Source organism: Anolis sagrei, chromosome 2, assembly GCF_037176765.1.
Source record: "Anolis sagrei isolate rAnoSag1 chromosome 2, rAnoSag1.mat, whole genome shotgun sequence".
Taxonomy (NCBI): Eukaryota; Metazoa; Chordata; class Lepidosauria; order Squamata; family Dactyloidae; genus Anolis; species Anolis sagrei.
In genome coordinates this window covers 267,813,775-267,840,944 of record NC_090022.1, presented here as the reverse complement: position 1 = coordinate 267,840,944, position 27,170 = coordinate 267,813,775, and the positions used below count along the sequence as shown (strand labels likewise).

The 27,170-nt window shown below is 36.0% G+C and overlaps 1 protein-coding gene across 3 annotated transcripts in view; it reads left to right on the top strand.

Annotated features, from left to right (window-relative positions):
- Positions 1–27,170, top strand: part of ERBIN (erbb2 interacting protein) — a 96,680-nt gene that overhangs the window by 27,024 nt on the left and 42,486 nt on the right. For all 3 annotated transcript variants that reach the window (XM_060761574.2, XM_060761572.2, XM_060761573.2), the window contains exons 2-6: positions 8,618–8,674; positions 10,138–10,335; positions 10,828–10,945; positions 26,664–26,742; positions 26,915–27,004. In XM_060761574.2, coding sequence (XP_060617557.2) covers positions 10,147–10,335; positions 10,828–10,945; positions 26,664–26,742; positions 26,915–27,004 — 476 coding nt within the window. In that variant the 5' untranslated portion in view covers positions 8,618–8,674; positions 10,138–10,146. The remainder of the gene's footprint in view (positions 1–8,617; positions 8,675–10,137; positions 10,336–10,827; positions 10,946–26,663; positions 26,743–26,914; positions 27,005–27,170) is intronic.

Genomic DNA, 27,170 nt, shown 5'->3' with positions numbered 1-27,170 from the left:
GCTTCCCTATGAACTGTTTTGGTCATTTCATTTGATATGACCTCAGAATAAAGCCATTGAATAAAAAACTCATCCATAGAGAATACAATTTGTTAGCATATTTTAGCTTCCTTTTTAATAAGCTGTAAAGCAAACATGTCCTGTGGTGAATAAATACAAGTATGACAGGCAATACACGTTTGAGTCAGGAATGTGCATATTAAATTGGTAACTTAGAAAACTGGATGAAAACATACATTTTATAAATCTGACCAAAGTGGACTAATTTGGTTGGACTTTTAAGTGTAATTAATATTTCACAAATCATCCAGGACATGCAAAGAAGGAGTAGATCATGATCACAAAGATTATGAGAAGTCGCGATTTCTCTCCACAGCTGAAGCCAAAAAGATTGCTTGTGATATGGCTGAGTATAGATCAACAGTGTTGTGTTTAAAGACCTTCGAATGCAACTAAATCACTTCCAAACTTCTCATTGAGTAGGAGATGCAATTCTTTTACACTGACCTATTTCACACTGCTCTACTACAACAGCTTCACACTTCTCCATCCAACACCAGCCTTCCCTTCCTCTCATCTGAAGTTCATTTGTCCATCAAAAACATGACAGCTGTAAAGGCTCCAGGTCAAGACAGCATCACTGCAGAACTTTTAAAAGTGTGTGGATTCCTTCTTTACAAAGAACTTGCCTGCCGCTTCTCTTGTTGTCTAGCAGGCGGCTGTGTACCGAAGACTTGGAATACCTCAAAAACGCTCCTTGTATTTAAGAAAGGAGACAAAGAAGATCCGAGGAATTACCACCCATTAACTCTCCTGCCGGTTATCTACAAAGTCTTCACCAGGTGTATTCTAGCTCGCATCAGGAGAATATAGGAGGAGGCCCAGATGTTTGAACAAGCTGAGTTCCATCGCTCATTCTCCACCATTGATCACATCCTGACTGTTAATAGAATATTGGAAGCTGCCTGCGAATACCAGATGCCACTTGTCCTCACTTTTGTTGACTACAAGAAGTCATTTGACAGCGTGGAACCAGAGTACGTATTAAACAGTCTGAGGGAGCAAGGAGTACAAGCAGAGTACATCAACTTCCAAGCGTGCTACAGCAGATGTACAACAACACTAATGCCTTTAGAATGAGAAGTTGTTATACCTGTAGAAAAAGGTGTACACCAAGGTGATTCCATCTCGCCTAAATGTTTTTCTGCTGCTCTGGAAAGTGTAATAGGATGTTGTAATTGGTTGGACAAAGGTATATTAATTGATGGGCGCAGGCGTAATCATCTGTGCTCTGCCAACGACGTAGTTTTAATCACACACATAGCCTCAGAAACATTCAGCATGCTTAATGAGCTTTGTAGCAGAAGTCGGTCAATTGAACTAAAGATGAACATGCAAAAAACAAAGGTACTTCGAAACAACATCGCAAATGATGCTGCAGTGACAGTAGATGGCATCAACCTTGAAAATGTAGAAGAATATGTCTACCTCAGAAGACTATTAGCATCAAGGAATGAATTAAAGCTGGAGTTGAACAGACGCAGGAAAGCAGGAGGGGCCACTTACTATTCCATTAAAGCTGCTGCAGACTCAACTGGAAGTATATCTCTATGAGATCAGTTGTTTAACTCAACCATGCTACCTGCCTTATGCTATGCTGCAGAGACATGGACAATGACAAAGACTCTCTCCACAGTCTAAACTTAGAGCGTATAATTACTGGTGCAAAATCAATGTAATGGAGACTCCCAGAATAGACTCTCAGAATTGTGCCTATTAGAACAGATAAAATCCCAACTACAGACCTCTTGGATTACACAACTGACAAATTATATAAGAAGTTGTGGTCTTCCTGTCTCCTGCCCCTTAAGTGACCAAGTAAGAAAGAGTGCTATACAAAGAATTTTGGACATAGAAGCACAAAAAGAAATAGCCACCCTCAGTAAGGTTGCCAACCTAAAATGTCTGGGTCAATATAAATGTACTTTTCAAATTGCTAAAATTCAAATACCAAAACATTTTAGGGATTTATTCATTTGAGCTAGATTTGATCAGCTTGAGACAATGGTTAGATATGGGAGATTTAACAACATCCCTTATAATGAACTGAGTTGTATCTGTGGGGCACTTGAAATTGAGGATATAGCACACATATTATTTGATGTAAATTGTATCAGAAGGTGAGAGACTTCTACATTGGTCCATATATCAAATGGACAATGTATTAGGAAACTCACATCAGGACAACACATTTATGGTATTTGTATCTTTCCTGCTCAGCCCGAAGGCGGAGCCCCCGGTGGTGCAGTGGGTTAAACCCCTGTGCCGGCAGGACTGAAGACCGACAGGTCGCAGATTCAAATCCGGGGAGAGGCAGATGAGCTCCCTCTAGCAACTCCAGCTTCTCATGCGGGGACATGAGAGAAGTCTCCCACAAGGATGATAAAAACATCAAATTATCCGGGCGTCCACTGGGCAACGTCCTTGCAGATGGCCAGTTCTCTCACACCAGAAGCGACTTGCAGTTTCTCAAGTTGTCCTGACACGACCAAAAAAAAAAAAAAAAAAAAAAAAAAAGCCCGAAGGCGACTCAAGACGGTTCACAATTGGCAACAATTTGATGCCCGAACAGATATAAAAATACAGTTAAAAACATATAATATAAACACCATACAAAACCAATAAAAACATAAATAACCAGTGTCTGCTTATTAAACTCATTTTCCAGTCACATAGTCAAGTTGTTCCATAGTTCCATATTTACCTGTTATGCTGCATTTGTGAAAGCTTGCTCAAAGAGCCAGGTTTTGACTTTTTAACGAAATGTCAGGAGAGAGGGGGCCAATCTAATATCCCTAAGGAGGGCGTTCCACAGCCGAGAGAAACGCCCTCCCTAGGGATATTAAATGTACATACTCAGTTTTATCAATTTTATCATAGCTTATCATATTTATTTACTGTATTGTTATAAGTGTCTTATTTCAACTTACTACATAGAGTGCAATCAAGTCTTATGAAGCCTTGTTGTTTTGCTTGATATTGTGATATGGCCTAAGCAGGGCTACTCAATAAAATTACTACTACGATAAAGGCTCTCTCGAAACAACTACGGGTTGTGCATGCCTCTCTCACAAGACAGCTCATTGGGATGTTTCTCTGTATGTAGAGAAAACATGAACTATACTATGAGGATGTTTGAAAAATATTAAAAATGTAAGATCCTCTATGCCATGTTGCCCAACTCAAACATCGTTTTGCAAACCACGTGATGCGCAGAACAGATGGGCGCTGGAACAATGTCACAGCAACATGATACCCATGGGAATGGATGAGACCACTTGGTCATCCTCCCACCCGATAGTCTGATTCATTCTGTATGGCATAAAATGTGAGAGACGAAATAGCTATACAATGGTACACTGGTTAACTCATTCTAGAAATAGATACAAATGGAAGCAATTAGAAAGGGTACTGTGATCCACATGAAAGCTGAGGAACAGATTGTTTAAGTGACTAAATTAAGCATAATAGTTTTAGAAGTTTGAAGTACAATATATTGAGTCTTGCACTTGATTCTATACACATCTGAGGTGTGAGATGGACTATATTGTAGGATGCTATATTTTCAGTAGAAAATATATAGTAGATATAAGTATATTTGTCATTGGCTGTAGATCAATTAGATCTACAGAATCAGATTTTCCTCAGCGTGAGGGCCAAGGCTTCCCCGTTCTCAGTGTCTATGCCACAGTTTTAAAGGTTAGCTTTAAGCCCATCTTTAAATCACTGTTCCTGTCCACCAATGTTCTGTTTTCCATTCTTGAGTAGAGAGTAGAGTAACTGCTTTGGAAGATGGTGATTGGGCATTCAGACAACATGGCCAGTACAGCGAAGTTGATGGAGGAGGTTCATTGCTTCAGTGCTGGTGGTCTTTGCTTCTTCCAGAATGCTGACATTTGTCTGCCTGTCTTCCCAAGAGATTTGCAGGATTTTTCAGATGCAACATTGATGGAATTATTCCTGAAGTTGAGTGGTATTCCAATAAAATAAATCCTACATAAAGTGTTGAGTGTGTTTTAACATATCATTTAAATCTGTGTTGTACTAGAGAGCATTATTCAGAGGTTGAGTTTTTTTGTTTTGTTTACAGAGTGTTGTAGATATTAAAATTGAATTTTGGAAGTTTTTATACAAACCTTAGTCTTTTATCAGAATAATGTTTCTGCCTCTTAAATTGCATTGTTATATCTAAAAATTATGACATGCCTGCATATTTTATGTTAACAGCTGTCGTTTACAGGAAGCCTACTTAAACATTTTTGGAACGGCAGCCACTCTAGGAGTCTGAACGATTGATAATTTTTTTTTAAAAGTGTTACATGAATCAAGGTGGATTTTATTTAAAACATTATTTAAATTGCTTCTTTAAAGAGCTCACATTTTAATGATTTAAAGAACAACTTAACTCACTAGTAGGGGCAATTCGATGTAATTTTAATCTTTACTAGAAGTACATATATAATTTTAATCTTTACTAGAAATACACTTTATCCTTACTTTGCATCAGGGGACCTTTCTGTTCTTATAATGGTTTCTTTTTTAGTCATAGGTGCCTTCTACACTGCCATATAAAATCCAGGTTTTTTGCTTTGAATTGGATTATATGGCCGTGTAGACTCACATAATCCAGTTTAAAGCAGATAATGTGGATTATCTGTTTTGATAATCTGGATTATATGGCAGTGTAGAAAGGGGCATAGTCAGCCTCTTTCAGAAAAGATCTGTGTTTCCTGAAGGTTGAGAAAATGAATCATTTAAAAATAGTCAGCTTTTGTACTTACAATTTTTAGTCCTAAATAAGATGCCATCTTGTGTTTTTTAAATATATTGATGGGAACAGATATTTCTATTGTTGATTTTATAGGTGATACTGCTTTTCTGAAAGTATTTGTTTAATCTGTTGAATGTCAAATTAACATCTGAAGATCTGTTGTTTTAATTCATTGTAGACATTCTGTTTAAAAGGTGTGCTTGATAATTACATTATATAACTTTTATTGAATGTAAAGATAGTATATTTCATATAATTGAAAGTGACAGTATAGGTTGGGCTACAGTAGAATAATGTTATAGGCTATCTATTCAAATAAAGTATTTTAAAGGATTACTGTCCCCTTTAACAAATTATCTTATTGTCATTAGAGATATGATCTGTTGAGCTTAATTTGCTAGTCCACATACCTTTCCTCTCCTGCTCTTTGAAGACAAGTTGTGGTCTACGTCACTCCCTTTTCGCCTCATTTTTAAAAACAGTCATTGGATTTTTTGTTAGTCTAATGATGATATTAGGACAATATTGATTGATTTTAATCAAGGAAGTACATCTGCCTCTGGATTGTATTAGTGCAGATTGAGGAGCCATGGAGCAACTCAAATATTAGCAAGAAGTACTCTGTCTGTGGATCGTTACTTATTATATATGTAGCAACATGGAGAGCATTCAGTCCTATGTACCTCCAACTAGAACCTGAAGTTGTGTGGTCCTGACAGAGGTTTAGTCCTTCCATTAGGCCAGTGTCACTCTCAAAATATTTCCTAGCTTTCTCCGTATTAACATATCAAAAAATTAAGAAGAGGCACCACATGGTCCATGTTTGTGAAATCACATTAATGTATGTGGAATTATTTTATCTGTCACATTATCAAGCTGTCTCATTTTGATCCCTTAATAGTATTACAACAAATCCTCTGTTTGTAATGGAATTAGTCATTAATCTTACTATTGAGCTTTTCTGCTGCTGACGAGACTGAAATATCTCTCTCTCTCTCTTAGTAGACTATAACAAACAATATCTTTGTTGAGGATCTTGGATATAGGGCGAAATAAAAATGCTGATACAAATAAATCTATTGAAAAGGAATCTATTTTAACTTTTAGTATAATTGATTATGTCCTCAAGTCTGTGTTGAGGGATATCACTGTGCTTTTCAGTGATATTGTTTCTGCTTGGATTCTCAGTTCAATTATTGTATTCCACTTGGATTCAACTTAACATGAGTATGTTTGGTATCTTCAGGTGTCAGTGGAATATAGTTAAATAAGAAAATTATTTTTGCACTGTTGCATACAAGGTACCACTAAAAGAGCTGCCTTGCCAGTCATGTGTCTGAAGGCAACAATAACAGCAGCGTGATGTAGCAGCTCCACAATGAAGACAGTCCCAAACCTTTAAAGCCCCAGATGGCAATAATGAGCATCTTAAAACAGTGTGAAACCATTAGGCCATTTTGAACTGGAGTGCATCATTATGAGAATAACATTCAGCTCTGCCTTTTTCGTAAAACAAGATAAATAGTGGTTGGTCTGAGTTGGTGCTTGTAAGCAGTGTGGATTGCACGAGGGACAATTTATTGACACCTATGAAAGAGAGAGTGTTGTTTGTGGTGTTTATTTACTCACTGGTGTTCAGCCTAATTTGTGTGTGCATGTGTGTTAAATGTCTTCTGAAGGAGCGTGTTTTTCAGTTATAATCAGTTCAGGGCCCATACATTCAATGTGTGGCCCACTCCTTCTGTCTATTTTATCATGTTTCCATGACCTTCCGTGCACTTGTGCGATCACATGCAGCTTTTCCTCTTAATTTCATACTTACAGCCAAAAAAAAATAAAAAATGGAAAAGACTGGGTTCTGCATTTTGATAGATTTCTGATTTTTGACAGTGCTTTGGTCCCAACTTCTTAGTTTATTGCAGCAAAACCAAAAGTGTCTTGTAGCACCCTAAAGATGACACATTTTATTTGGCATGAGTATGTATAGACATAGTAACCCAATGGAACCGGCATTAGGGAAGCATGGGTGGCATCGGTTATCCATACTCTATCAATTTCTGGTATAGATTACAATGATATGTTATATATAAAGCTGGTTTTGAAAATTGTTTGAAGACAGCAGTTCATCTAAAATCAGGCTGCAAATCTGTTAACATGGAGTGGTCTTGGCAACATTATGTCAGCACTTAATCACAGAGGTGTTCCTCATAAAACTTGGGTGTGAACATCCATGCAAACACACACACACACACACACACATTTACTTACCTTGATATGATAGAATGTGGGTTTCTTATATTGTTTCAGGATCTCTCTGCATCTGAGATATTTTACCTTGCATGATGAAGTTTTGTGCCAACACTATGGAAGTATCGCAAAGTAATAATTAAGAACCCTACTGCTTCTTTGAGAGCATTAAGAAAGTGTGTTTGTTAAAATGGTAACTTTGCTTGGTAAATTAGAGTTTATTAACTCTAAAGCTATCTAAAATCTAGTGCTTCTAGCACTTATAAAACTATCAACAGATTAAAATACCTAGATACCATTTATTTGATTGTATTGTTATAGTTTTGTTTATATTCACAGCAGGCTTGGATAGATGCGTTATGTCCTAGCTGTAGTAATGTAAAACTAGCAACTATCATTCTGGTCTACATAGCAGATATTTTCTGGTCTATATAGCACGTATTTCCTGAATTCTAAGGCTCACTTTTTTCCTCTATAATATATAAACATCTCTAAAAATGGGGTGCATCTTAGAATCACATATGTATCTTATCCATGTTTGTTGTTGGTACTGAAATTAGGGTGCATCTAACAATTTATGGTATCTTAAAATTGAAGAAATATGGTATGTGACAAAGGGATTTATGGTATGCATTGTACTGATTGTGGTGGTATTTCAGCAGTATTGTTACATCACATATTTTTGAATACATTCATTTCACATGGAATAGATATTGCTTTGGCTGGCTTGCAAAACATCCACATGCCTGGTCCTTATAACTGCAGGCTGTTTTTAGTTAGTAAATCTACTTCATGCAGTGTTCCAAAATGTAGGTAGGTGTTGGCCTTTTGAATACATATTCATGTCTCTGTGATAAATAACACTTTTAAGTCTACTAGTAAAGATTTTGATGTGTATTTTTTATTTAAAAAGAGAGTCATTTATTATCATTGGAGTCAGGAATAAATTATAATTCTGGATATTATAAACTGATTTTCTTTTGTATATGCAACATGCCTTTTTCAAATTCAGTAGGAGGACTACAATACAGATTTAATTATGTTGATACATGTATCATTGAATCATAATTCACACTCCATTGATTTCATTTTATTTCATTGTTTTGTATTTTAAACTGGTGTTTTCAGAATTTTATGAAATATTGTCATTGTAAATTAGAGACTACATTGTACTCAAATAATTAGATAAAGGGCTATATGTAGATTCAAAATCAGTAACTTCCTAAGATGTTGAACTATATTTTTCAGATACTGTTCATTACTAAAGTGAATCGGAAAGCATAGTACCATCTAAAACAGTGGTTCTCAACCTGTAGGTATCCAGATGTTTTGGCCTTCAACTCTCAGAAATCCTAACAGCTGGTAAACTGGCTGGGATTTATGGTAGTTGTAGGCCAAAATACCTGGGGACCTACAGGTTGAGAACTACTGGTCTAATGATCCTGTGAAATTGTTTTTGTTAAAAAATAAATACTTTAATGTACAAAAATGTTTTACCTCCTTGATTTTTGATGAAGGTTATTATTCTCTTTTTCATAGAATGTTGGCTTTGAAAGCTCAGGGAAGAAGTAGCAGGGACAAAAACATATCCCAGTGGTAAGTATTGACTATTTAACTCACTACAATGTTTAAGAAGTTGAGTTTCAATCGCCGAGTTCTATTTATTTCTTTTTCACTGGAATAATTAGAATAGTTTTAGATGCCATTTAAAATGTTAAGATTAGTTTTATGCATATGCATCTATAAATAATCAGTAGGCATTGAAAAAAATTGTTAATTTAGATATTCTATGTTTCAAATCAAGTGTTAATAGTGCTTTGTTTTCAAAATAAGCTTTGGGTTATCCTCCCTCAACCTGGTAACCTATTACCCTAACCATTACCTCAAGGTTATCAATCAGCAAACATAACAGAGAAAAGGGCTGGAGGAGAGCCGAGCTATAAACACAAGTAAAGGAGGTTAAGTTTGTGATAATTCTAGGAATGCTGCCCAAAAGTTATTACATGCAGTTTTAATTCTAGACTTTCATTGGTATGAAGTATCACATATTCTTATGTGACTTTGGGTCACTTCTCCAATGTTTTGTGTTTGAAGCATTCACTACTTTTCTGTGCTGTGAGGCAACAAAAATTGGCTACTATGGATCCACAGACTCTTGAAATCTCATGATTTTCTGTGTTGATGGCATGTATTCAGAAATCATGAAAAGTGGAAAATCTTCCAAGTTTTGTCATTAACTAAATTAACTTACTGTTCAACCTACCCTAAAACAAAACTTTTATGTAACAGAGCCACAAAAGATGTCTCCTATCCAATTGAGAAGTTTTATTATGAAAACTTTACAGTCTGGTTTGTATATATGTAACTTGGCTTACTGCTCTGACCTATCCATGGGTGTATCTGTTCTTTTTCTGTAATTTCTTCCTCCCTTTTACGTGTTCAATACAAACTACATGAATTAAGCATAGATTTTGTGATACCCAATTAATTAACACTTAGAGTTAGCAGTATACTAGAAAATTGGAATCTTAAATCGAAGCATAGTGTTTATTTGATAAATAAAAGATCAAATCTTCCTTTGTTTTGATCCTAATAACCGTTGCATCACAGATTGCCCATAATGGGAAGATGTGGATCATTGACTTAACAAATGTTGAATTGTAGTTTGTCTAAAGAGAGGAAGAATGGAGTGCCTAGGCACAACCCTAACTTTTTTCTCTTTAATAAGCCAAGGTGTGTACATGCAAACTGAGTTGTCAGATATTTATCCTCTTAACATGCATGTTGTTTCCATCTTAAGTAAAATCATAGCTTGCTGGTTGGCTCCTATTTCTGTTGAGTGAGTTCATCAGGTTCATGAAAAACCTATTTTGGTCAGGAATAGTTGGAAAAATATGAACAGGATCAGAATATGCATTGTATTATGGCGAACATTTACAGCTTTTATGTTATTTGAATATATTTCTCATGCTTGCTAGGGGAATGGCACAGATATTTTGTGCAACTTCCTGAGTGTGTTACTATTTTTAACAAGCTGTTTTTCTCTTATTTTGTAACAGTGCCTGAAAATGACAACAAAGCGGAACTTGTTTGTGAGGTTGGTGCCATGCCGCTGTTTGCGTGGCGAAGAGGAAACTGTCACTGCACTTGATTATTCTCACTGCAGCCTAGAGCAGGTGCCTAAGGAGATTTTTACTTTTGAAAAAACATTGGAAGAACTCTATCTCGATGCTAATCAAATTGAAGAGCTTCCAAAGGTATGTTTCAGGCACAGACTGCCACTGAAAAAAACACAGCTAAAGATAAGCAACATTTCTTTGCTGCATGAATCCCAGTCATGTTCCTAAATATACCTTTTCCTATTCCTCTCTTTACAACACAGGACACACTTCACTGTGACAGCCTGGGTACTGTGTTTAATGCATGCAGACTAAAAACTTTTATCTGAAAACTTTCTAAGATTGCAAAGGCATGATATATTTAAACGACTCTATGTATAGCGTATTTTTATTTATTTCTGTATAAGCTAAAACTAGAACTGTGAGTGAACTAGAACCTTTGGTAATACCTATGTTTCAAAAAGAATCTGAGGATTTTTGGCAAAACTTGATATTGATAAACATTCAGATTGTTTTACTGATTAATAGGCATGTGTTAGGCAGTTATTTATTATATTTTATTTGGCTTTTTGAATGTGACAAATTTATTAATGTGTTCATAATAGATATCTATTGCTTTTGTTCCAATAGCAACTTTTTAATTGTCAGTCTCTGCACAAGTTGAGTTTGCCGGACAATGATCTAACAACATTGCCTGCATCCATAGCAAATCTCATTAACCTCAGGGAACTGGATGTCAGCAAGAATGGTAAGTTGTTGGTTTTTTTCCTACAGTCAAATGTTATATCTGTCTAGATTAACGAACTGCAGTTGGCCTTTCACATTTCCAGATTTAACTTTTGTGCACTTGATTGTTTGTGGATTTAATTGATATGTTCTCTATAGCAGTTTCTAGGTCCTCCAGCAAAACTATATGGTCATTGTCTGAATTGTCTAGAGATAATCTTTCTTTAGGCATTTGTCGGTTTTCCTCTGATTCTTTTCTGTAGAGAAGATAAACCTATAACCAACCATAGCTGTATGGTAGCTAGAGCCACTGAGTAGCTTCTTGCATCAACAAATGGCCTCTTGTATGGGGAATGCATCACATACCAGTGTGTTTCAAAATCTCATTGATTCTGTAACCAGACTCAATTCAGTGAGTTTCATTTAAAAATGCCTGTGAGGTGAACAAAATGTCACTGTATGGAGTGCTTTTCATAACTTCAACTACACTGTTATAGTTATCCTTTGTTTATTTCTCATTGAACTGTTTTGTGTGGTGGGGTGCCTATGAGGATTTTTTAAGTATGGTCTACTTGAGGAATCACACTTGTATAATTGGTTATTGTTTCCTCTCTAGTGGTCTTCCTGCACTGTTTGTGTGATGGTCTTTCTCTTTGTTGTCTGAAATGTTTAACTTTATTTCAAAATGTCACAGTAAGCAGAAGCCCTATAAACAAATATCATTTGGCAAACTGCTGTTACATTAAAGATGACTTTTTCCCTTTATGTTAGTGCAGTACAAAATAAAGTTGATCAAAGATTGACCTGCTTTTTGTTCAGTGCATACTCCTTTTATCTAACCTTTCCCCATCATCCCGCTGGCTATTTATTTGAACTATGATTATTTAAATGATTTTCATTTAGACAGTAAAACATGTTTTAGTCTCCCTTCTTGGAATATGTATAGAATAATTAAGGTAGAACATAAAGATCACAATATGGCACAGTCAATAAATTGACCTTTAAAGTATGCAGAACCCAAATAAAATATTGGCAATCTGGATATTTCAAGCTTCTACCCATAAAAGACCAAGAAAAAAGGTAAAATGTGTATGTGGTTGCTTCCTAAAAATATAAGCCTAGATAAGTGCATCAGTGTCATTTCCATTTCCAGTAATCAAGGGTTCTAATCTTGATCAGAAATATTGCTTTAAATGTTATGTAACTGTCAGCCATCTTCTTTGAATTCAAAACGGATTATTAAGTGTGTGTGTGCACATGCACACATACTTTAACTGTCAATGTTTGGCAAACCCATGAATTTCATAAGAATTTTTTAAGGCAAGGAATACTCAGAGGTGCTTTTTTTCAGTCTCTTCTTCTGAAACATAACCCACAGCTCCTAGTATTTGTAGGCTGTCTCCCATTAAAGTATTAATCAAGGTTTACCCTGCTTAGTTTTCAAGGTCTGGTGCCTTAGGGTAGAATGCATTATATTAATTTTGTTCCTATCCGGTTAATAACATTCAGTAGAAGCTATGTTGACTATAAAAATAAATAAAGTAGGAAAAAGAGATGGAAGGAGGAAGGAAGGGACAAAAAGAAAGATGATAAAGGGGAGGAAGGAAAAGGAAAGAAAGACAGAAATTTAACAAGAGAAGTAGGAAAAATTGAAGTAAGGAATAAGGAAGGAAGAAAAGTAAGAAAGAAAGGTATAAAAAGGGAAAGAAGAAAGTAAAAAAGAGAAAGAAAGGTATTTAGGAAAATGCAGAAAGGAATTCAGAAAGCAAGGTGTAGTGGTTTGAACCTCAACTATGGCTCTGATCCTACTGGGTGATGTTAGGGAAGTAACATTCACTCCGCCTCAGAGGAAAACAAAGGCCAGTCTCTTCTAAATAAATCTTGACAAGAAAACTCTTGATAGGGTCGCCATAAGTCTAAAACGACTTGAAAGCACACAACAACAACAATAATCCTAATTAGTTATTAAGTATACCCTTGTTGGAAAGTGAGGTGCTAAAAACATATTTTTGGCCCCAAGAAGCTTAGCCTATCATATGTTGGCCCCTTACTCCTCAGAAGTTGTGCAGGCTTGCTGTAAAGGTTTAGTATCTTCTTGATATGTTACCAGTTTATTGTTCAGAAATTTCTGAATATGTAGGCAATCATAGATGGCATTGAACTAAACATGTCAGTTATTGTTTTCTATTTCAAATGCTGATAAAATGAAGTGGTAAGAGAAAGATCTGCTTTTTTGGGCAAACATATATTTTTGAGATGCATTTTAGGGAAAAAGGAAAATGTACACTGCGAGCAAAAAATTTAGCTTCAGATTGTTTTATGCTAGCTATACAAAGCTTCATAATGACCCAGGGCAATCTGGCAAGGAGTACACATCCCTCCTTCCAAAATGCCTATTGGTTTAGGGGAAATTGGCAGGGAACTCAGCTTTTTTCAGAGTGTTTGCCAAATATCTGAGGTTGGTGGAGAAAAATAATTAAATAGTAATAAAAGTGAATGGAAAATAAATTCTGATACAGGTTTAATATAATGTATCTGAAACATTTGGGACCAGAAATGTTTTGAATTTCAGATTTTTTTTCAGGTTTTGAAATACAGCTGGCCCCCTGTTTCCAAAAATTCTGTATCCATGGAGTCAACCATCCATGGCTTGGAAATATTTTTTAAAATAATCAAAGGAGCTCTGTAAACTAACCCCAGCAGATATCAAGAACCTACTATAACTGTGAAGTGATGGAAATCCAAACACAGTGCTTGTCAGAAATACACACCACCTACCATTTCACATATCCTCACATCTCTCTCCAGCCTTGTCTTGTTTCCATCTGGGAATGAATGGAGCAAGAGCATAGCAGCCGCCTTTGGAGTAATTCAGATTTCCAGATAAGGGACGCTCAACTTGTGCATCTGAATAATTCAGCATTGTTTAATCAGCATCATCTGTGATTCTGGTCTATTTGACATGGAGATATATTAGATATGCTTGCAGACTTCGGACAGAATCCTATGTGTCAAGATAATTTGTTCAGTTTGTTCAAGCAATGTAAAGGCATAAATACCCTAGAGCAGGGGTCCTCAGACTATGGCCCGGGGGCCGGATATGGCCCTCCAAGGTCATTTACCCGGCCCTTGCTCAGGGTCAACCTAAGTCTGAAATGACTTGAAAGCACACAATGATGACAACAACAATTCTATCTCATCAGCCAAAAGCAGGCCCACATTTCCCATTGAAATACTTGTAACTTTATATTTATTAAAATTGTTCTTCACTTTAATTATTGTATTGTTTTAAAGTGTTTTTGAACTACAAATAAGATATGTGCAGTGTGCATAGGAATTTGTTCATGTTTTTTTAAAATTATAATCCAGCCCTCCAACAGTTTGAGGGACTGTGACCTGGCCCTCTGTTTAAAAAGTTTGAGAACCCCCCTGCCCTAGAGGTTCCAGATACTGTATGATCTAGGAAGTTAAATAGGTCCAGCTATGGTTAGTACTTCTCCTCCTCCTCCTCCTCCTCCTTCTTCTTCTTCTTCTTCTTCTTCCTCTTCTTCTTCCTCTTCTTCTTCCTCTTCTTCTTCCTCTTCTTCTTCCTCTTCTTCTTCCTCCTCTTCTTCCTCCTCTTCTTCCTCCTCTTCTTCTTCCTCTTCTTCTTCCTCTTCTTCCTCTTCTTCCTCTTCTTCTTCTTCTTCTTCTTCTTCTTCTTCTTCCTCTTCCTCTTCCTCTTCCTCTTCCTCTTCCTCTTCCTCTTCCTCTTCCTCTTCCTCTTCCTCTTCTTCTTCTTCTTCTTCTTCTTCTTCTTCTTCTTCTTCTGGCCAATCAAAGAAAAGGAATAACTGGAGCAGCTGCAGCTTGAATTTCATCCTTTTAACAATCTTCCTTTTGCCTGATTATGCTTGTGACAGTTCATTTGTGTACTCTTTTCTGTAGTTAAAAGTAAATGTGAACAATGAGCAATATTTCCAAAATAATATTGGCACATCTTAACACCTCTCAACAAAAGATTCCCCCAGGCTCAGCCAGGCCTTCAAATGCTAATGAAGATGGTCAGTTGAAACATTCACACCTAGTTCCAGCAGAGAAGAGCTCTTTGCCCCACCTCAGTCATTCCACAGATATATAAACCCATTTTCCTAATTCCAACAGACCTCACTACCTCTGAGGATGCTTGTCATAGATGCAGGCGAAACGTCAGGAGAAAATGCCTCTAGAACATGGCCATATAGCCCGAAAAAACCCACAAGTACCTAGTATTTCCAAAATATCCAGTGGCTCCAAGATGTTGTTTTTCTTACTTCTTAAGGCATCTTTTCCTGAGACATGGTTTCTTTTATTTCTATGGGGTCAAACCTTGGTGAAATTTGAGTTAGGAAACAGACAATTGAAGCCTATTTCTTTCGATACTTTCTTGGAGAAGGCAATGGCTTTCTTGGAATCTACCCATATGCCTACTATTTCATGCTTTGGGAAGGCTGTTTTGCTGAATGTTTGCATCTGTGGATTGCAAGTTAATCTTTTGTCCCATGAATTACCTTAAATAATTATCAGCTTGCTATTTATAAGAATGCAAACTAGGTTAGGAAAAACTATCATGTTATATTTCCACACCTGGCATTTCAGGAAATTAAGTTTATGATAGAAACACTGTTGCTTCTGTCCTGTATCTCTGTTTCTACTCAGGTTTGGAATGAGAGAAAGGAAGGGAAAAGGGGTTACTCTACTGTCTTTCAGACCCCAGTGTACAGTTTTAAACTTCAAATACAATAACTTTGCCACTACTGGACATTGAGGCCTGGGTACTGTATTTCTATACTGCTTTGCACTTAAAGTTTAAAGAAGAAAGAAGAAAGTAGCAGTTCAGATTGAATAGTATTAAGCAGAAATATCCTGGGTGTTGAGCTCTGGAAAAGATGGCTTTGATTTTTTGAGACTGAAGCATTTCGAAACTATTAGGAAACAACATGTTGCTGAATCAGTTCAGACTGACAAGAAGTGTACTTTTTACATATTCAGATACTGTTACGTTTTAAGCATGTTTGTCATAGAGATGAACTTTCCTGAAAGAAAACTCCAACAAACCATCCAATGTGCTTGAGAATGGTACAGGGAGAGAAAATTCAGCCCTAAAACAATACAATTGGGATTTATTGCAGAGACCATTTTAAGCGTCTCAAGGTCTTTTTAAATGGACACTGACATTTCCTTCTTTATTGCTTTTCTGATTAATTGTATTTCAGTTACAGCTAGTGACCAACCCATATTAGACAAACACTTCCAACCTGATAAAAAAGATTGGAGCAAGCTCCCTCCCACTGCTTATTTGTAAAGGCATTAAAGGCTGGAGAGTGTTTAGAGTATTCTGTTTTTAACTCTATCCTTTCTTTCCTTGTCCCTTTCCTTAATGAGATCTTCCTCTCCACTTTTGAACACTAACCCATGGCAGAATAAATTCCTTAGGGGAGGAAGATAGGACAGCTGTTTAGGATTTTCAGTTTCTTGTTTCTTGATGCATCTTTACATTCTTGATTTTTTTGTTAGCTCAGAAAGGCTGAATTTTGTTGAGTGCTGCTGGTGCAAATTGCTGTTTGTATAATGGGGATCCTCTTTTCTTCCCTCATTTGAGGAGAGATAAGGGGTGCTTTAAGAGGGGTAGCAACATTTATTGACTGTCAGTTTTGCATTGAATGGACACCCTTGGATATAATCTCGTGGCATGAGGAGATAGGGGTATAACTGTTTTTTAATCAAATCATTGAAAAAGTGACCTATTACATGAGTAGTTCACAATGCACTTACTGAAATCAGCAGGATTTTGCCAATGTAACCACATGCCAGGATCTTAGCTAATATTCTTGGATTCTTTTTCCCATTATGTACTATCATGTAGTTCCCACTATTCCACAGAGCAGTCAAGCAGTCTGAATGTGAATATGCAAATTAAAGTATCATAAATGTGCGGGCTTTTAAAATTACAGTGATGTATGGCTTAGCTATAGGAGAGTAGAGTTTAAATCCCCATTCAACCATGAAAACCCATGGTTGGGCAAGTTGCACATTGTCAAACTCAAAGGAAGGCAGTGATAGCCTCTTAAAATATTTTGTGATAGGTATTGTTTGTGTTGGCCATAAATTGGAAATGTGTTCAGTTAGATGTCTTAAAGACAGCAGCTATTTGGCAATGGCCTTGTACCATAGATTCCTTACCCAAATAATTACAGCTAAAATATAGTATAATTTGTTCCTTCTTACTATAAAAATCTGTCAGCTGAGATTTGGCCTCATTTAATGTGTTGTTCTGCTATTCTTTTTGACTTGAAAATTTTAATGTGGATTCTGGCATGCAATATGTGGAGTGTGTTTACTCCTTTATATTGTTTAGTCTTCAGAATGTCTAGGGAATTTGGTAGAAATTACTGATAGTTGCCGTCTTAATTATTTTAATATGTTTTCCATTGTGACTTTCCTAAATGTATAGGCAACTACTTGAATTACCTAGAAATGCACAGTTCTAAATCCTATCCCACTTCCACATACTGCGTTGTGTGTGAGAGACCTCCATCAACATTATCGCTATGCTTTGCTATCATATCTTTGGATATTTGCACACAGAAGCATGTATGTACACAATCTGTTTAATGGGCCCCAGTGACACAATTTCTCCATAATTGCCTAGATGTCACTATATTGTACTGTAAAATAATTTTTGACATAACTTGAAGAATTTGTACACTTTTTTACAATTCAAATGTAAAATGGTCCTATCATAGAATTACTTAAAATCCAGTTTGAAGATTCTTGGTAAAATTTCATGTCAAAATACATTTTAGATTGGATTTGAAATAAACCCTGACTTAGCAGTTGCTTTGAAATACTGTATACTTAATAAACCATATGCTTAATAAACCGTGTAAAACTCAGGTTTGTCTATATAATCACTATTTAATTTTTCTCACTTTGCTTCCCTGTCTCACTTGAAGTTTGCGTTGGAATTTGAAGTGAGACACGAAATTACTTCCTCCTCCTTTGTTTGCTTCTATGGCCTCTTCTACAGTGCCCTATGTCCCAGGATCTGATCCCAGTTTATTTGCTTTAAATCAGATTATATGAGTCTCCACTGCCAAATAATCTGGGATGAGGAGATAATCTGGGATAAGATCCTGGGATATAAGGCAGTGTGGTCTTTGTTCCTATAGCCTATGGTTGTTCTTGAAACATGTTTGGCACCTGGCTAGACTAACACTTTTATGTTCCAAACACTTCTGTTATTCATCTTCAAATTGTTCAATAGTGGTTTGGGAGATATAACATGTTCTTCTTTTCCTGCTTCCCGTCTTGTAGCAACCCAGTGAAGAGTTCTGAAAAACTCAAAATGTTCACATCTTGGTGAATTCTTATAAAGTATGGCTACAGTGTCAATTTTGAACTATCTCTAAAATGTGATGAAGCTGGAGTGAGGTGGGGAGGTGGAGATATTAACATGTTTAAAGCAGTTTCTATCTCCAATTTTCTGTTCGTTTTACCCCCTCTGACACCCTTTTAATAATATTTTGTTCTGTAGAATGAAAGTTGTCAAACTTACAGAATTTTGAAGCTGCTAGGCTGGAATTAATTTGTTGACTTGACACTCGCCAGTGTAGACTCAGTGAGGACTGGAAGAGGTTATCTGACTTCAGAAAATAATTGTCCTTCCTTTAAGTATTTTTTTTTATATTTTCAATTCTTTACACTGGGAGTAGTAACTAGCCAAACTGTTTGAGTATTTACATTTCTGAATATTATCATTTTCAGCTAAAATATACATTGCATTTGGAAGATTTTAGTTGTATAGCAAAGTGATTAATTTATTATTTAAAAATATTTTAAATTTTTATATCCCAATCTGCTCTACCTCCGCAGAGGGACTCAGACCAGCTAATGTCTTCTATATTGCTTGATCTTCTGGATCCAGTAATACTTTCTCTCTCTTTCACTTTATCTGGTGTGTATGTTGATTTATTTAGAAAGTAAGCAAGAAGAGAGGAGAACATTGGCTTTCAAACCTTTTAATGCTTTTCAAGGATGGGATTGTGTGGGGACTTCCGGTGGGTGAACATGGAGACAGGCACGACTTGAGGAGCTCTCCTCAAGCCACCCGATCTAACCAAGGATCGAGAGGATTAAATCCTCTCCTCAACCCGCGGATCGAGACGGGAAGAGTCGCAAAGCCAGTAGACCCCTTCCTTGGCCCCAAAGCCCCCCCCCACCCTCAAGGAGAGGGGGACGAGAGGGTCTAGAGAGGTGAGGTCGGGCAGCGGATTGGAGATCGGGATGTGGCGGACAAGCATCTGCCGCAACAAACTGCCTTCGCACCCATTTTAAAGGGTGAAGGTGCATCTTTAAAGAAAGTGACGGACAAGCTGGCATAGAGGACACGTAAGTTCTCAAAAAAATAATTTCTCTTACGGACCTAAATTCCGCTCTTAGAACCCCCATTCGGGGGAAAGACAACAACAAATAAACAAATAAATATAAGACAAGCCATAAGAAAGACCCGCAGGATATGCGGGTGAAAAGCCTCTGGTGAGGGAAAAGCCTCTGGTGAGGGAAGAAGGGAGGAAAGGGGGCTGAGGGACCCTCGGGAAGTACAGCGGAGTCCCAGAAAGCCCGTAAGGAAAGAGGGGGGAGGAAACATATTGGAGAGAGAAGAAAAATTGAAAATAACTCGGATTGTTCCCCCCCTCCTAAACTTCTAAGGCTTAACCAAAGGAAGCATCGAAGGAGGAGGAACGAAAACGAACTTTGTGGGTATAATGGCGGCTATGGCGGCTTAAAGGGTAAAGAAGCAAAAACAACAGTAAACGCTGACCTTGAGACGCCCAGTTGTTTAGACTACGCCAGTGTCTTCTTGTAAATAAAGCCGGAGGACTGAGGAGTGGAAGAAGTCAGGAAGAGGCGGGACGATAAGGGAAGGAAGTTACATAAGAGACATAGAGCTACGAAAGTCTAGAAGACATTGTAGTAGTGAAAGGAAGCGGAAGTGAGAAGAAGAATTACGTAGAAGGAATATAGAACAATAGAGCTACGAAAATCAAGAAAACTACTAGCGGATTAATTAAAGAAAACAAAACGTCGGACCAGGAAGAGAAGAAGACGGGCAGCGGACCAGGAGGAGAAGAAGACGGGCGGCGGACCAGGAGGAGAAGAAGACGGGCGGCGGACCCGGAGCAGAAAAAGACGAGCGCCAGACCCGGAAGAGAAGCAGACGCTCCCCAAAGAAGGACAAAACTACTTAAATACCATAAGATCAGCAGACTATTGCAATAAAGAAGAGGAAGAAGGAGAAATAAAGAAAGAAAAAGAAGAGACTCAGATACAGTAATAAGAAATCTAACTTACGAAACTCAGACAATTATTTATAGAGATATACCACAAAATTAAATATAGATTTATATATATATATAAATTTAAAAGGATTAAATTAATCAATATTAACTGAGTAAACGGGGAACCAAAAGTGTTTAAAACTAATTTATAAGTAATTATTTGATCAAATTCAATAATCAAATAATCAAACAAAATTAATTAAATTAAATATACATTAAGAATAATAAGAACAATAACTATATTATCAAGTTGGGAACTGTGAGAATAATAATCTGAAGTAATTAATAGAACCAACAAAGTCTGCTAAGCTCAATAAAGATAAATAAAACCACAAAATGACAACCCCTAAACAGAAAACAGAACCGAAGGATATTAAAGGATTATTGAGAAGGGGTTCAGGACAAGAAGATACAAGTACAGCAATTACAGCAGGGACATCAGGAACTATGGGACCGACGGGATGGAAAGATATTCTAAAAGAAATACAGAAATTGTCTGAAAAACAGGATGTGTTGCAAAAAGGATTTTGAAAAGAGAGCAATAAGACATGAAGAACAACAGAAATTGATTCGGGAAGAAATGGCGGAAATTAAAAAAGATCTGAGAGAAGAATTAGGGAAAATGAATAAAGAAATTAATGATCTTAAAAAAGACAAAGTAAAAATTGAAAAAACTCAAGTCAAAATACAGAAAAAGGTGGAACAATTGGATAATAAAAATGCAAAACTAGAAAAACTGCAGGAGAAATTAGAACAAAATGAGACGGAATATCAACTAAGATTTAGAAATGTTATGGAAACTGAAAATGAAGACATAAGAGAAATAATGATAAAGATAACAGCAAAAATACTGGAATGCCCGGAACAAGACATGAACAATGAAATTGACAGAGTATTCAGAATTCAAACCAGTTATGCAAAGAAACATAAAGTTCCTAAGGATATAATTGTGAAATTTGTGAGAAAAAAGACCCGAGATGACATCCTGAGACAAAATACGCAAAAACCACTTTTTTATAAAGATACAAAAATCTTGATTCTCAAAGAATATCCCCTAACGGTCCTAAATAAGCGCAAGAAATACTTTTTCTTGACAGATGAGCTTAAAAAACTTAACATAAGATTTAGGTGGGAAAAAAGTGAGGGAATCATGACAACATATAAGGGAGAAAAATATTGGATTACATCAGAGGAAAAGGCTAAGGATTTTTACAAAAGACTGGAGAAAGAGAAAGTAATAAGAACAACACCCAAATCAGCGGAAAGAGGAAAGAAGCCAAAGAGGAAAAGATCAAAGTCCCCAGAACCAAAAGGAGCTACAGCAGAAATGCAATCGACTAACGAAGATGGAGATGATGAGGAAGAAGGAGAAGAATCAGAAGTGGTACCAACAGATGAATGAAATGACAGAGTTTACGTACCAAATTAACTGTTTTTCTAATAACGTGAATGGATTGAATTCCCCTAATAAAAGGAAAAAGCTATTCAAACAATTAAAGTGTGGTAATTATAGTATTATTGCATTACAGGAAACACATATATCGCAAAAACATATATCCTATTTAGAACAAAAACAATTGGGCAAACTCTATCACTCCTCGGCAGTAGAAAAGAAAAAAGGGGTTGCTTTATACATTAATGAACAATTCCAATCAGAATTGGTCTACCGGGACCAAGATGGCAGAATCGTAATAGTGAAAATAACATTAGGTACGGAAGCATTGATAATATAAATAAATAAATAATATGCAATATATACGCCCCCAACGGCCCGAAAACAAAATTCATTAAAATATTAAGAGAAAATCTGTTAAATTTACAAATTGATCATTTGATAATAATGGGAGATTTCAATGGCATAATAGATACACAGAATGATAGAACAAGACGGCAGGGAAGATATAATAAAGGAAACCAAAGTAGTCTACCTAAGAGTTTTCTCACGTTAAAAGCGGAATTTGACCTAGATGATACCTGGAGAGTACATAACCCCCAAGAAAAAGATTTTACATTCTATTCTAGCAGACATGCGGTCTGGTCTAGAATAGATATGGTATGGACTACAAGATCTCTAACGTTGAAAGTAGATAAGATAAAAATTCTTCCAAGAGACATTTCGGACCACGGCCCGATAATAATGAATATCAACTATAGGAAACCAAGGAGAAGATGGAAGCTCAATGATAATTTATTAAAAGTACAAGGAGATATAGATAAATATAAGGAGAAATCGAGAGAATATTTTGAAATAAACAACAATGAAGATACTAAGATAACAACAGTCTGGGACGCATATAAAGCAGTTATGAGGGGGCACTTTATTCAGCATAACACGATAAGAAATAGAATTAAAAATTCGAAAATGAACGACTTGAAAGATGGAATTAGTAGGAAAGAAACGGAGCTAAAAAACGATCCAGAGAACGGAGAAATCACTAAAGAGTTGGAATTACTCAAGAAAAAGAAACATAATTTAGAGATAGAAGAATTGGCAAAGCAATTGAAGTTTATTAAACAATCTGCCTTTGAAAATGCAAATAAGATAGGGAGGTGGTTGGCAAGAAAACTAAGAAAAAAGAAACAAACTCAAATAATAAATAGAATAACTCTAGGTGAAAAGGCGGTAACTACCGAAAAAGAGATACTGAGAGAATTCACCAAATTTTATCAAGACCTATATACTAAGGGGAATATAGATAAGGAGAAAATTATGCAATATTTGAGTAAACAAAAATTAGATCGAATCTCAGAAGAACAAAGGGAAAAACTGAACAAACCAATCACATTGGATGAAATTAAAAAAGCTATTCAAAACCTAAAAAATAATAAGGCTCCGGGACCTGATGGATATTCTGCTTGCTTTTATAAAACAATGTTAGAAGAAATTTTAATACCTTTACAAAAAGTATTAAATAATGCCTTGGAAAATCAGGAGATCCCAAATTCATGGAACGAGGCAGATATTATCCTGATTCATAAGGAAGGAACCGCAAAGGAAGAAATGAAAAATTACAGGCCCATCTCATTATTGAACTCGGACTATAAAATTTTTACAAGCATATTAGCCAATAGATTCAAAGATTTTTTAAAAGACTGGATTGGAGAGGAGCAAAGTGGTTTCCTTCCAAATAGAAATATAAAGGACAACGTTAGAACTGTGTTAGATGTTTTAGAATACTACGAAATGCATCACCAAAAGGAAATGGCTCTACTGACTGTCGACGCTGAGAAAGCGTTCGACAATATGAACTGGGACTTTTTCAAATTCCTATTCCGAGAGATAGGCATTGGTTTCCACTTCCAAAATGCCATTGAAGCGATCTATGAGGGTCAAAACGCAAAATTATTAATCAATGGAATTTCGACAGAGGACATAAAAATTGAGAAAGGAACAAGACAGGGATGCCCCCTGTCACCCCTAATATTTATATTTGCCTTGGAAACCTTGTTAAAGGATATTAGAAAGGACGCTACTTTGAAGGGTATAAAACTGGACAAACAAGAATATAAGATCAGGGCGTTTGCCGATGACCTTATAGGGATAATTGAAAACCCGAGAGAAAATATTACAAAGTGGATAAATAAATTAGAGGAATACGGAGAAGTAGCAGGCCTAAAAATAAACAAATCAAAAACAATGCTACTCACGAAGAACATCACACGGGCAAATCAAAAAAATTTAGAAGAGATAGCGGGAATTAAGGTAGTACCCAAAATTAAATACTTGGGGATTTGGGTAACAGCTAGAAATCTCCAATTACTTGAAAACAATTATATAAGCAAATGGAAAGAGATTAAACAAGAAATGTCAAACTGGGAAAAATTGAACCTATCCATGTTGGGGAGAATTGCAGCGGTTAAAATGAATATTCTGCCTAGAATGTTATATCTTTTTCAAAATCTGCCAATCATAAGGAATAATAACTACTTCAAAGAATGGAATAGTGATATTATGAAATTTGTTTGGAAAAACAAAAAACCCAGGATTAATGTAACAATTATGAACACGGCGAAGGAAAAGGGAGGATTTGGTTTAGCCAATTTGAAATTATATTACGAAGCAGCAGCTTTAATGTGGACTCTAGAATGGAGTAAATTAGTTAATGTGAAAATTTTAACATTAGAAGGTTTTGATCTAAGAAAAGGATGGCATTCATACATTTGGTATGAAGGAAAACATAAAGAAAAAAACTTCGGAAACCATTTCATTCGGTCAGCATTATTGAAAATTTGGGAGCATTATAAAAGTTACTTTTTTGAGAAAACTCCTCAATGGGTCTCGCCCCTAGAAGCAAATCAAAGACGACTTCTAGGCTGGACGCATTGGCCGACTTATAGCGATTTGTTAATTAAGAGTGGAGACACGTATGTGTTGAAATCACAGGAAGAAATCAGAAGCAAATTTAAAAATGTTTCATGGTTGCATTACAGGCAAGTGCAGGAAATATTCAAACGAGATAAAGAAAAAGGTTTTGGAACCAAAGAAGATTTTTGGGATAAATTACAGAAAGGGGGGAAAAAGATAATTACAAAAATATATAAAAAACTGCTAGAATGGGCAACAGAAAGAGAAGTCATAAAAGATTCCATGATACGATGGGCCAAAAATATTGGAAGGGTAATTCGTCTTGAAGAATGGGAAGCTATATGGACAAAGAGGCTGAAATACACCTATGCATCGGACCTCCAGGAAAACTGGTTGAAGATGCTGCATAGGTGGTACATGACCCCCCAAAAATTGAACATTATGAATAAACAGATTGACAATAAGTGTTGGAAATGTAAAAGTCAAGAGGGCACTTTCTATCATCTTTGGTGGTCGTGTGGAAAAATTAATGAATATTGGAAAATGATTCATAAAGAATGCAAAATAATATTAAAAAAGGAATTTCCGTTTAGGCCAGAAATGTACCTACTGGGCATGTTTGATCCGGAAATATTTAAAGATAAAAATACTGAGAAGTTATTTACCTTTTTAACCACAGCAGCGAGAATGGTACTAGCCAAAGTGTGGAAACAGGAGAAAATCCCTCAAAAAATGGACTGGATAGAAAAAATTATTGACATTAAGGATATGGATGAATTAACATTTTGGTTAAGACAATGTAACGGTCAAGGGATGAAACAAACAGATTGGAATCCTGTGGAAGAATATATCGGAAAGAGAGAATGGTTAAAAGTAATCTAAATAAGAGAGTGGGAAAGAAATGTACAAAATCCTCCTTGTATATATCAACTAGCGATATTGGAAGTAAAGAAAAGAAGGAAAGGAGGTTATGGAAAATGTATTAGAGGAAAGTAAGATGAAAGGAAGTCACACTAGGGTGTAGAATAGGACGTTTATTGTTTTTAATTTTTCTTCTTTTTCTTTTCTTGGGTGCTTTGGGGTTCTATATCTGTGGTGGTGGGTTATTAATGTACGATTATGTCACTTTCTGTTTCTCTGTTTTTATGTTTATGTTTATTATGGTGAAAACTCAATAAAAATATTAAAAAAAAAGGATGGGATTGTGTTTTGCAAAACCTTGATTACAGGGATTTTTCTACTATTATATTTTTTTGGGCGAGTGTTCGGGGGGGGGGGAAGGTGGTGGTGAAGGAATGCGATTTGCAAACAGAGTAAGAGCAGGGTAGCTGCAACATTATATTTCTATTCTATGGCTGCTTCTAGTCAAAAACTCTTGAAATTCAGTTACAGATCTCTTCATATGGGGGCATTTAACTATGTCTTGAAAGTACTCAGTAATGTAGGATAAGGGAGGTTTCCTGAATTCTTCTTGCTGACACAGTCATTGATCCACAACCTCTACGGAACAAATCTTGATTTCACTGTACAATATTGTACACATTTATCCTGGGTCAAGAACAAAAGTGCTATCATTTCCCTTAGGGTCACTTACATATCATTTGAAGACATACATATGCAGCAGAAACAATATACTATGGAGAATGTTTGAAGAAGGACATACTGTGATTGCGAATCAAAGTATGGATTTAAAGTAGCCATTACATCTGAATTGTTAAGCATTGGTTTTTTTTTAAAAAAACCTTTGTACCAAGATCTATTTTATATAAACATGCATAAATGTGGAATATGTTCTGTGCAGACCTATATATTTGTCTCATGATAATTCAGACCTGTACTAAACATTCACATTTATACTATTCTTCAGTCTGTTTTTATTATAAAGGGCATGGTAATAAATTTATTTGCTAAATTATTTTATAGCAGCTAAGAAGATTTTAATTGCATTTGGAAGATATATATATATATATTCTGTATAATTTGTCATAATATCATTAAGTCTACATAAAATAAAGTTGCATTCACATTACATTGTTTTAGGTCTTTTTCCTGATGGTCATTATGTTCTATTGCAGGCATACAGGAGTTTCCAGAAAATATCAAAAACTGTAAAGTTTTGGCAATTGTTGAAGCCAGTGTAAACCCCATTTCAAAGTAAGTTCTTTGTTGCCATTTGCCATAACTTTGTGTCCATGTATTAGGCACTGTGTTCACTACATTTATTTAAATAAACACAGTAAAATAAAATATGGATATATGGTGTGTTTCCAAACAAAGCATTTAATCTTGCATTTGCTATTTTTTGTCTGTATTCAACTGTTTTTAGGCTACCAGATGGATTTTCCCAGTTGTTAAACCTAACACAGCTATACCTAAATGATGCTTTCCTTGAGTTTTTACCCGCCAATTTTGGCAGGTAAGTTTGCAAATGAGTTTGAAAACTAGAAGGTCCCTCCCTCCCTATACAGAATATAGGTACAGAATATAGGTACAGAAACTACCAACAATATGCAGTAGTACCACTTTTCACAATGAATGGGAAAGTATGGTTTTAAGTCCCATTGAAAGATGGCATTTGTTTT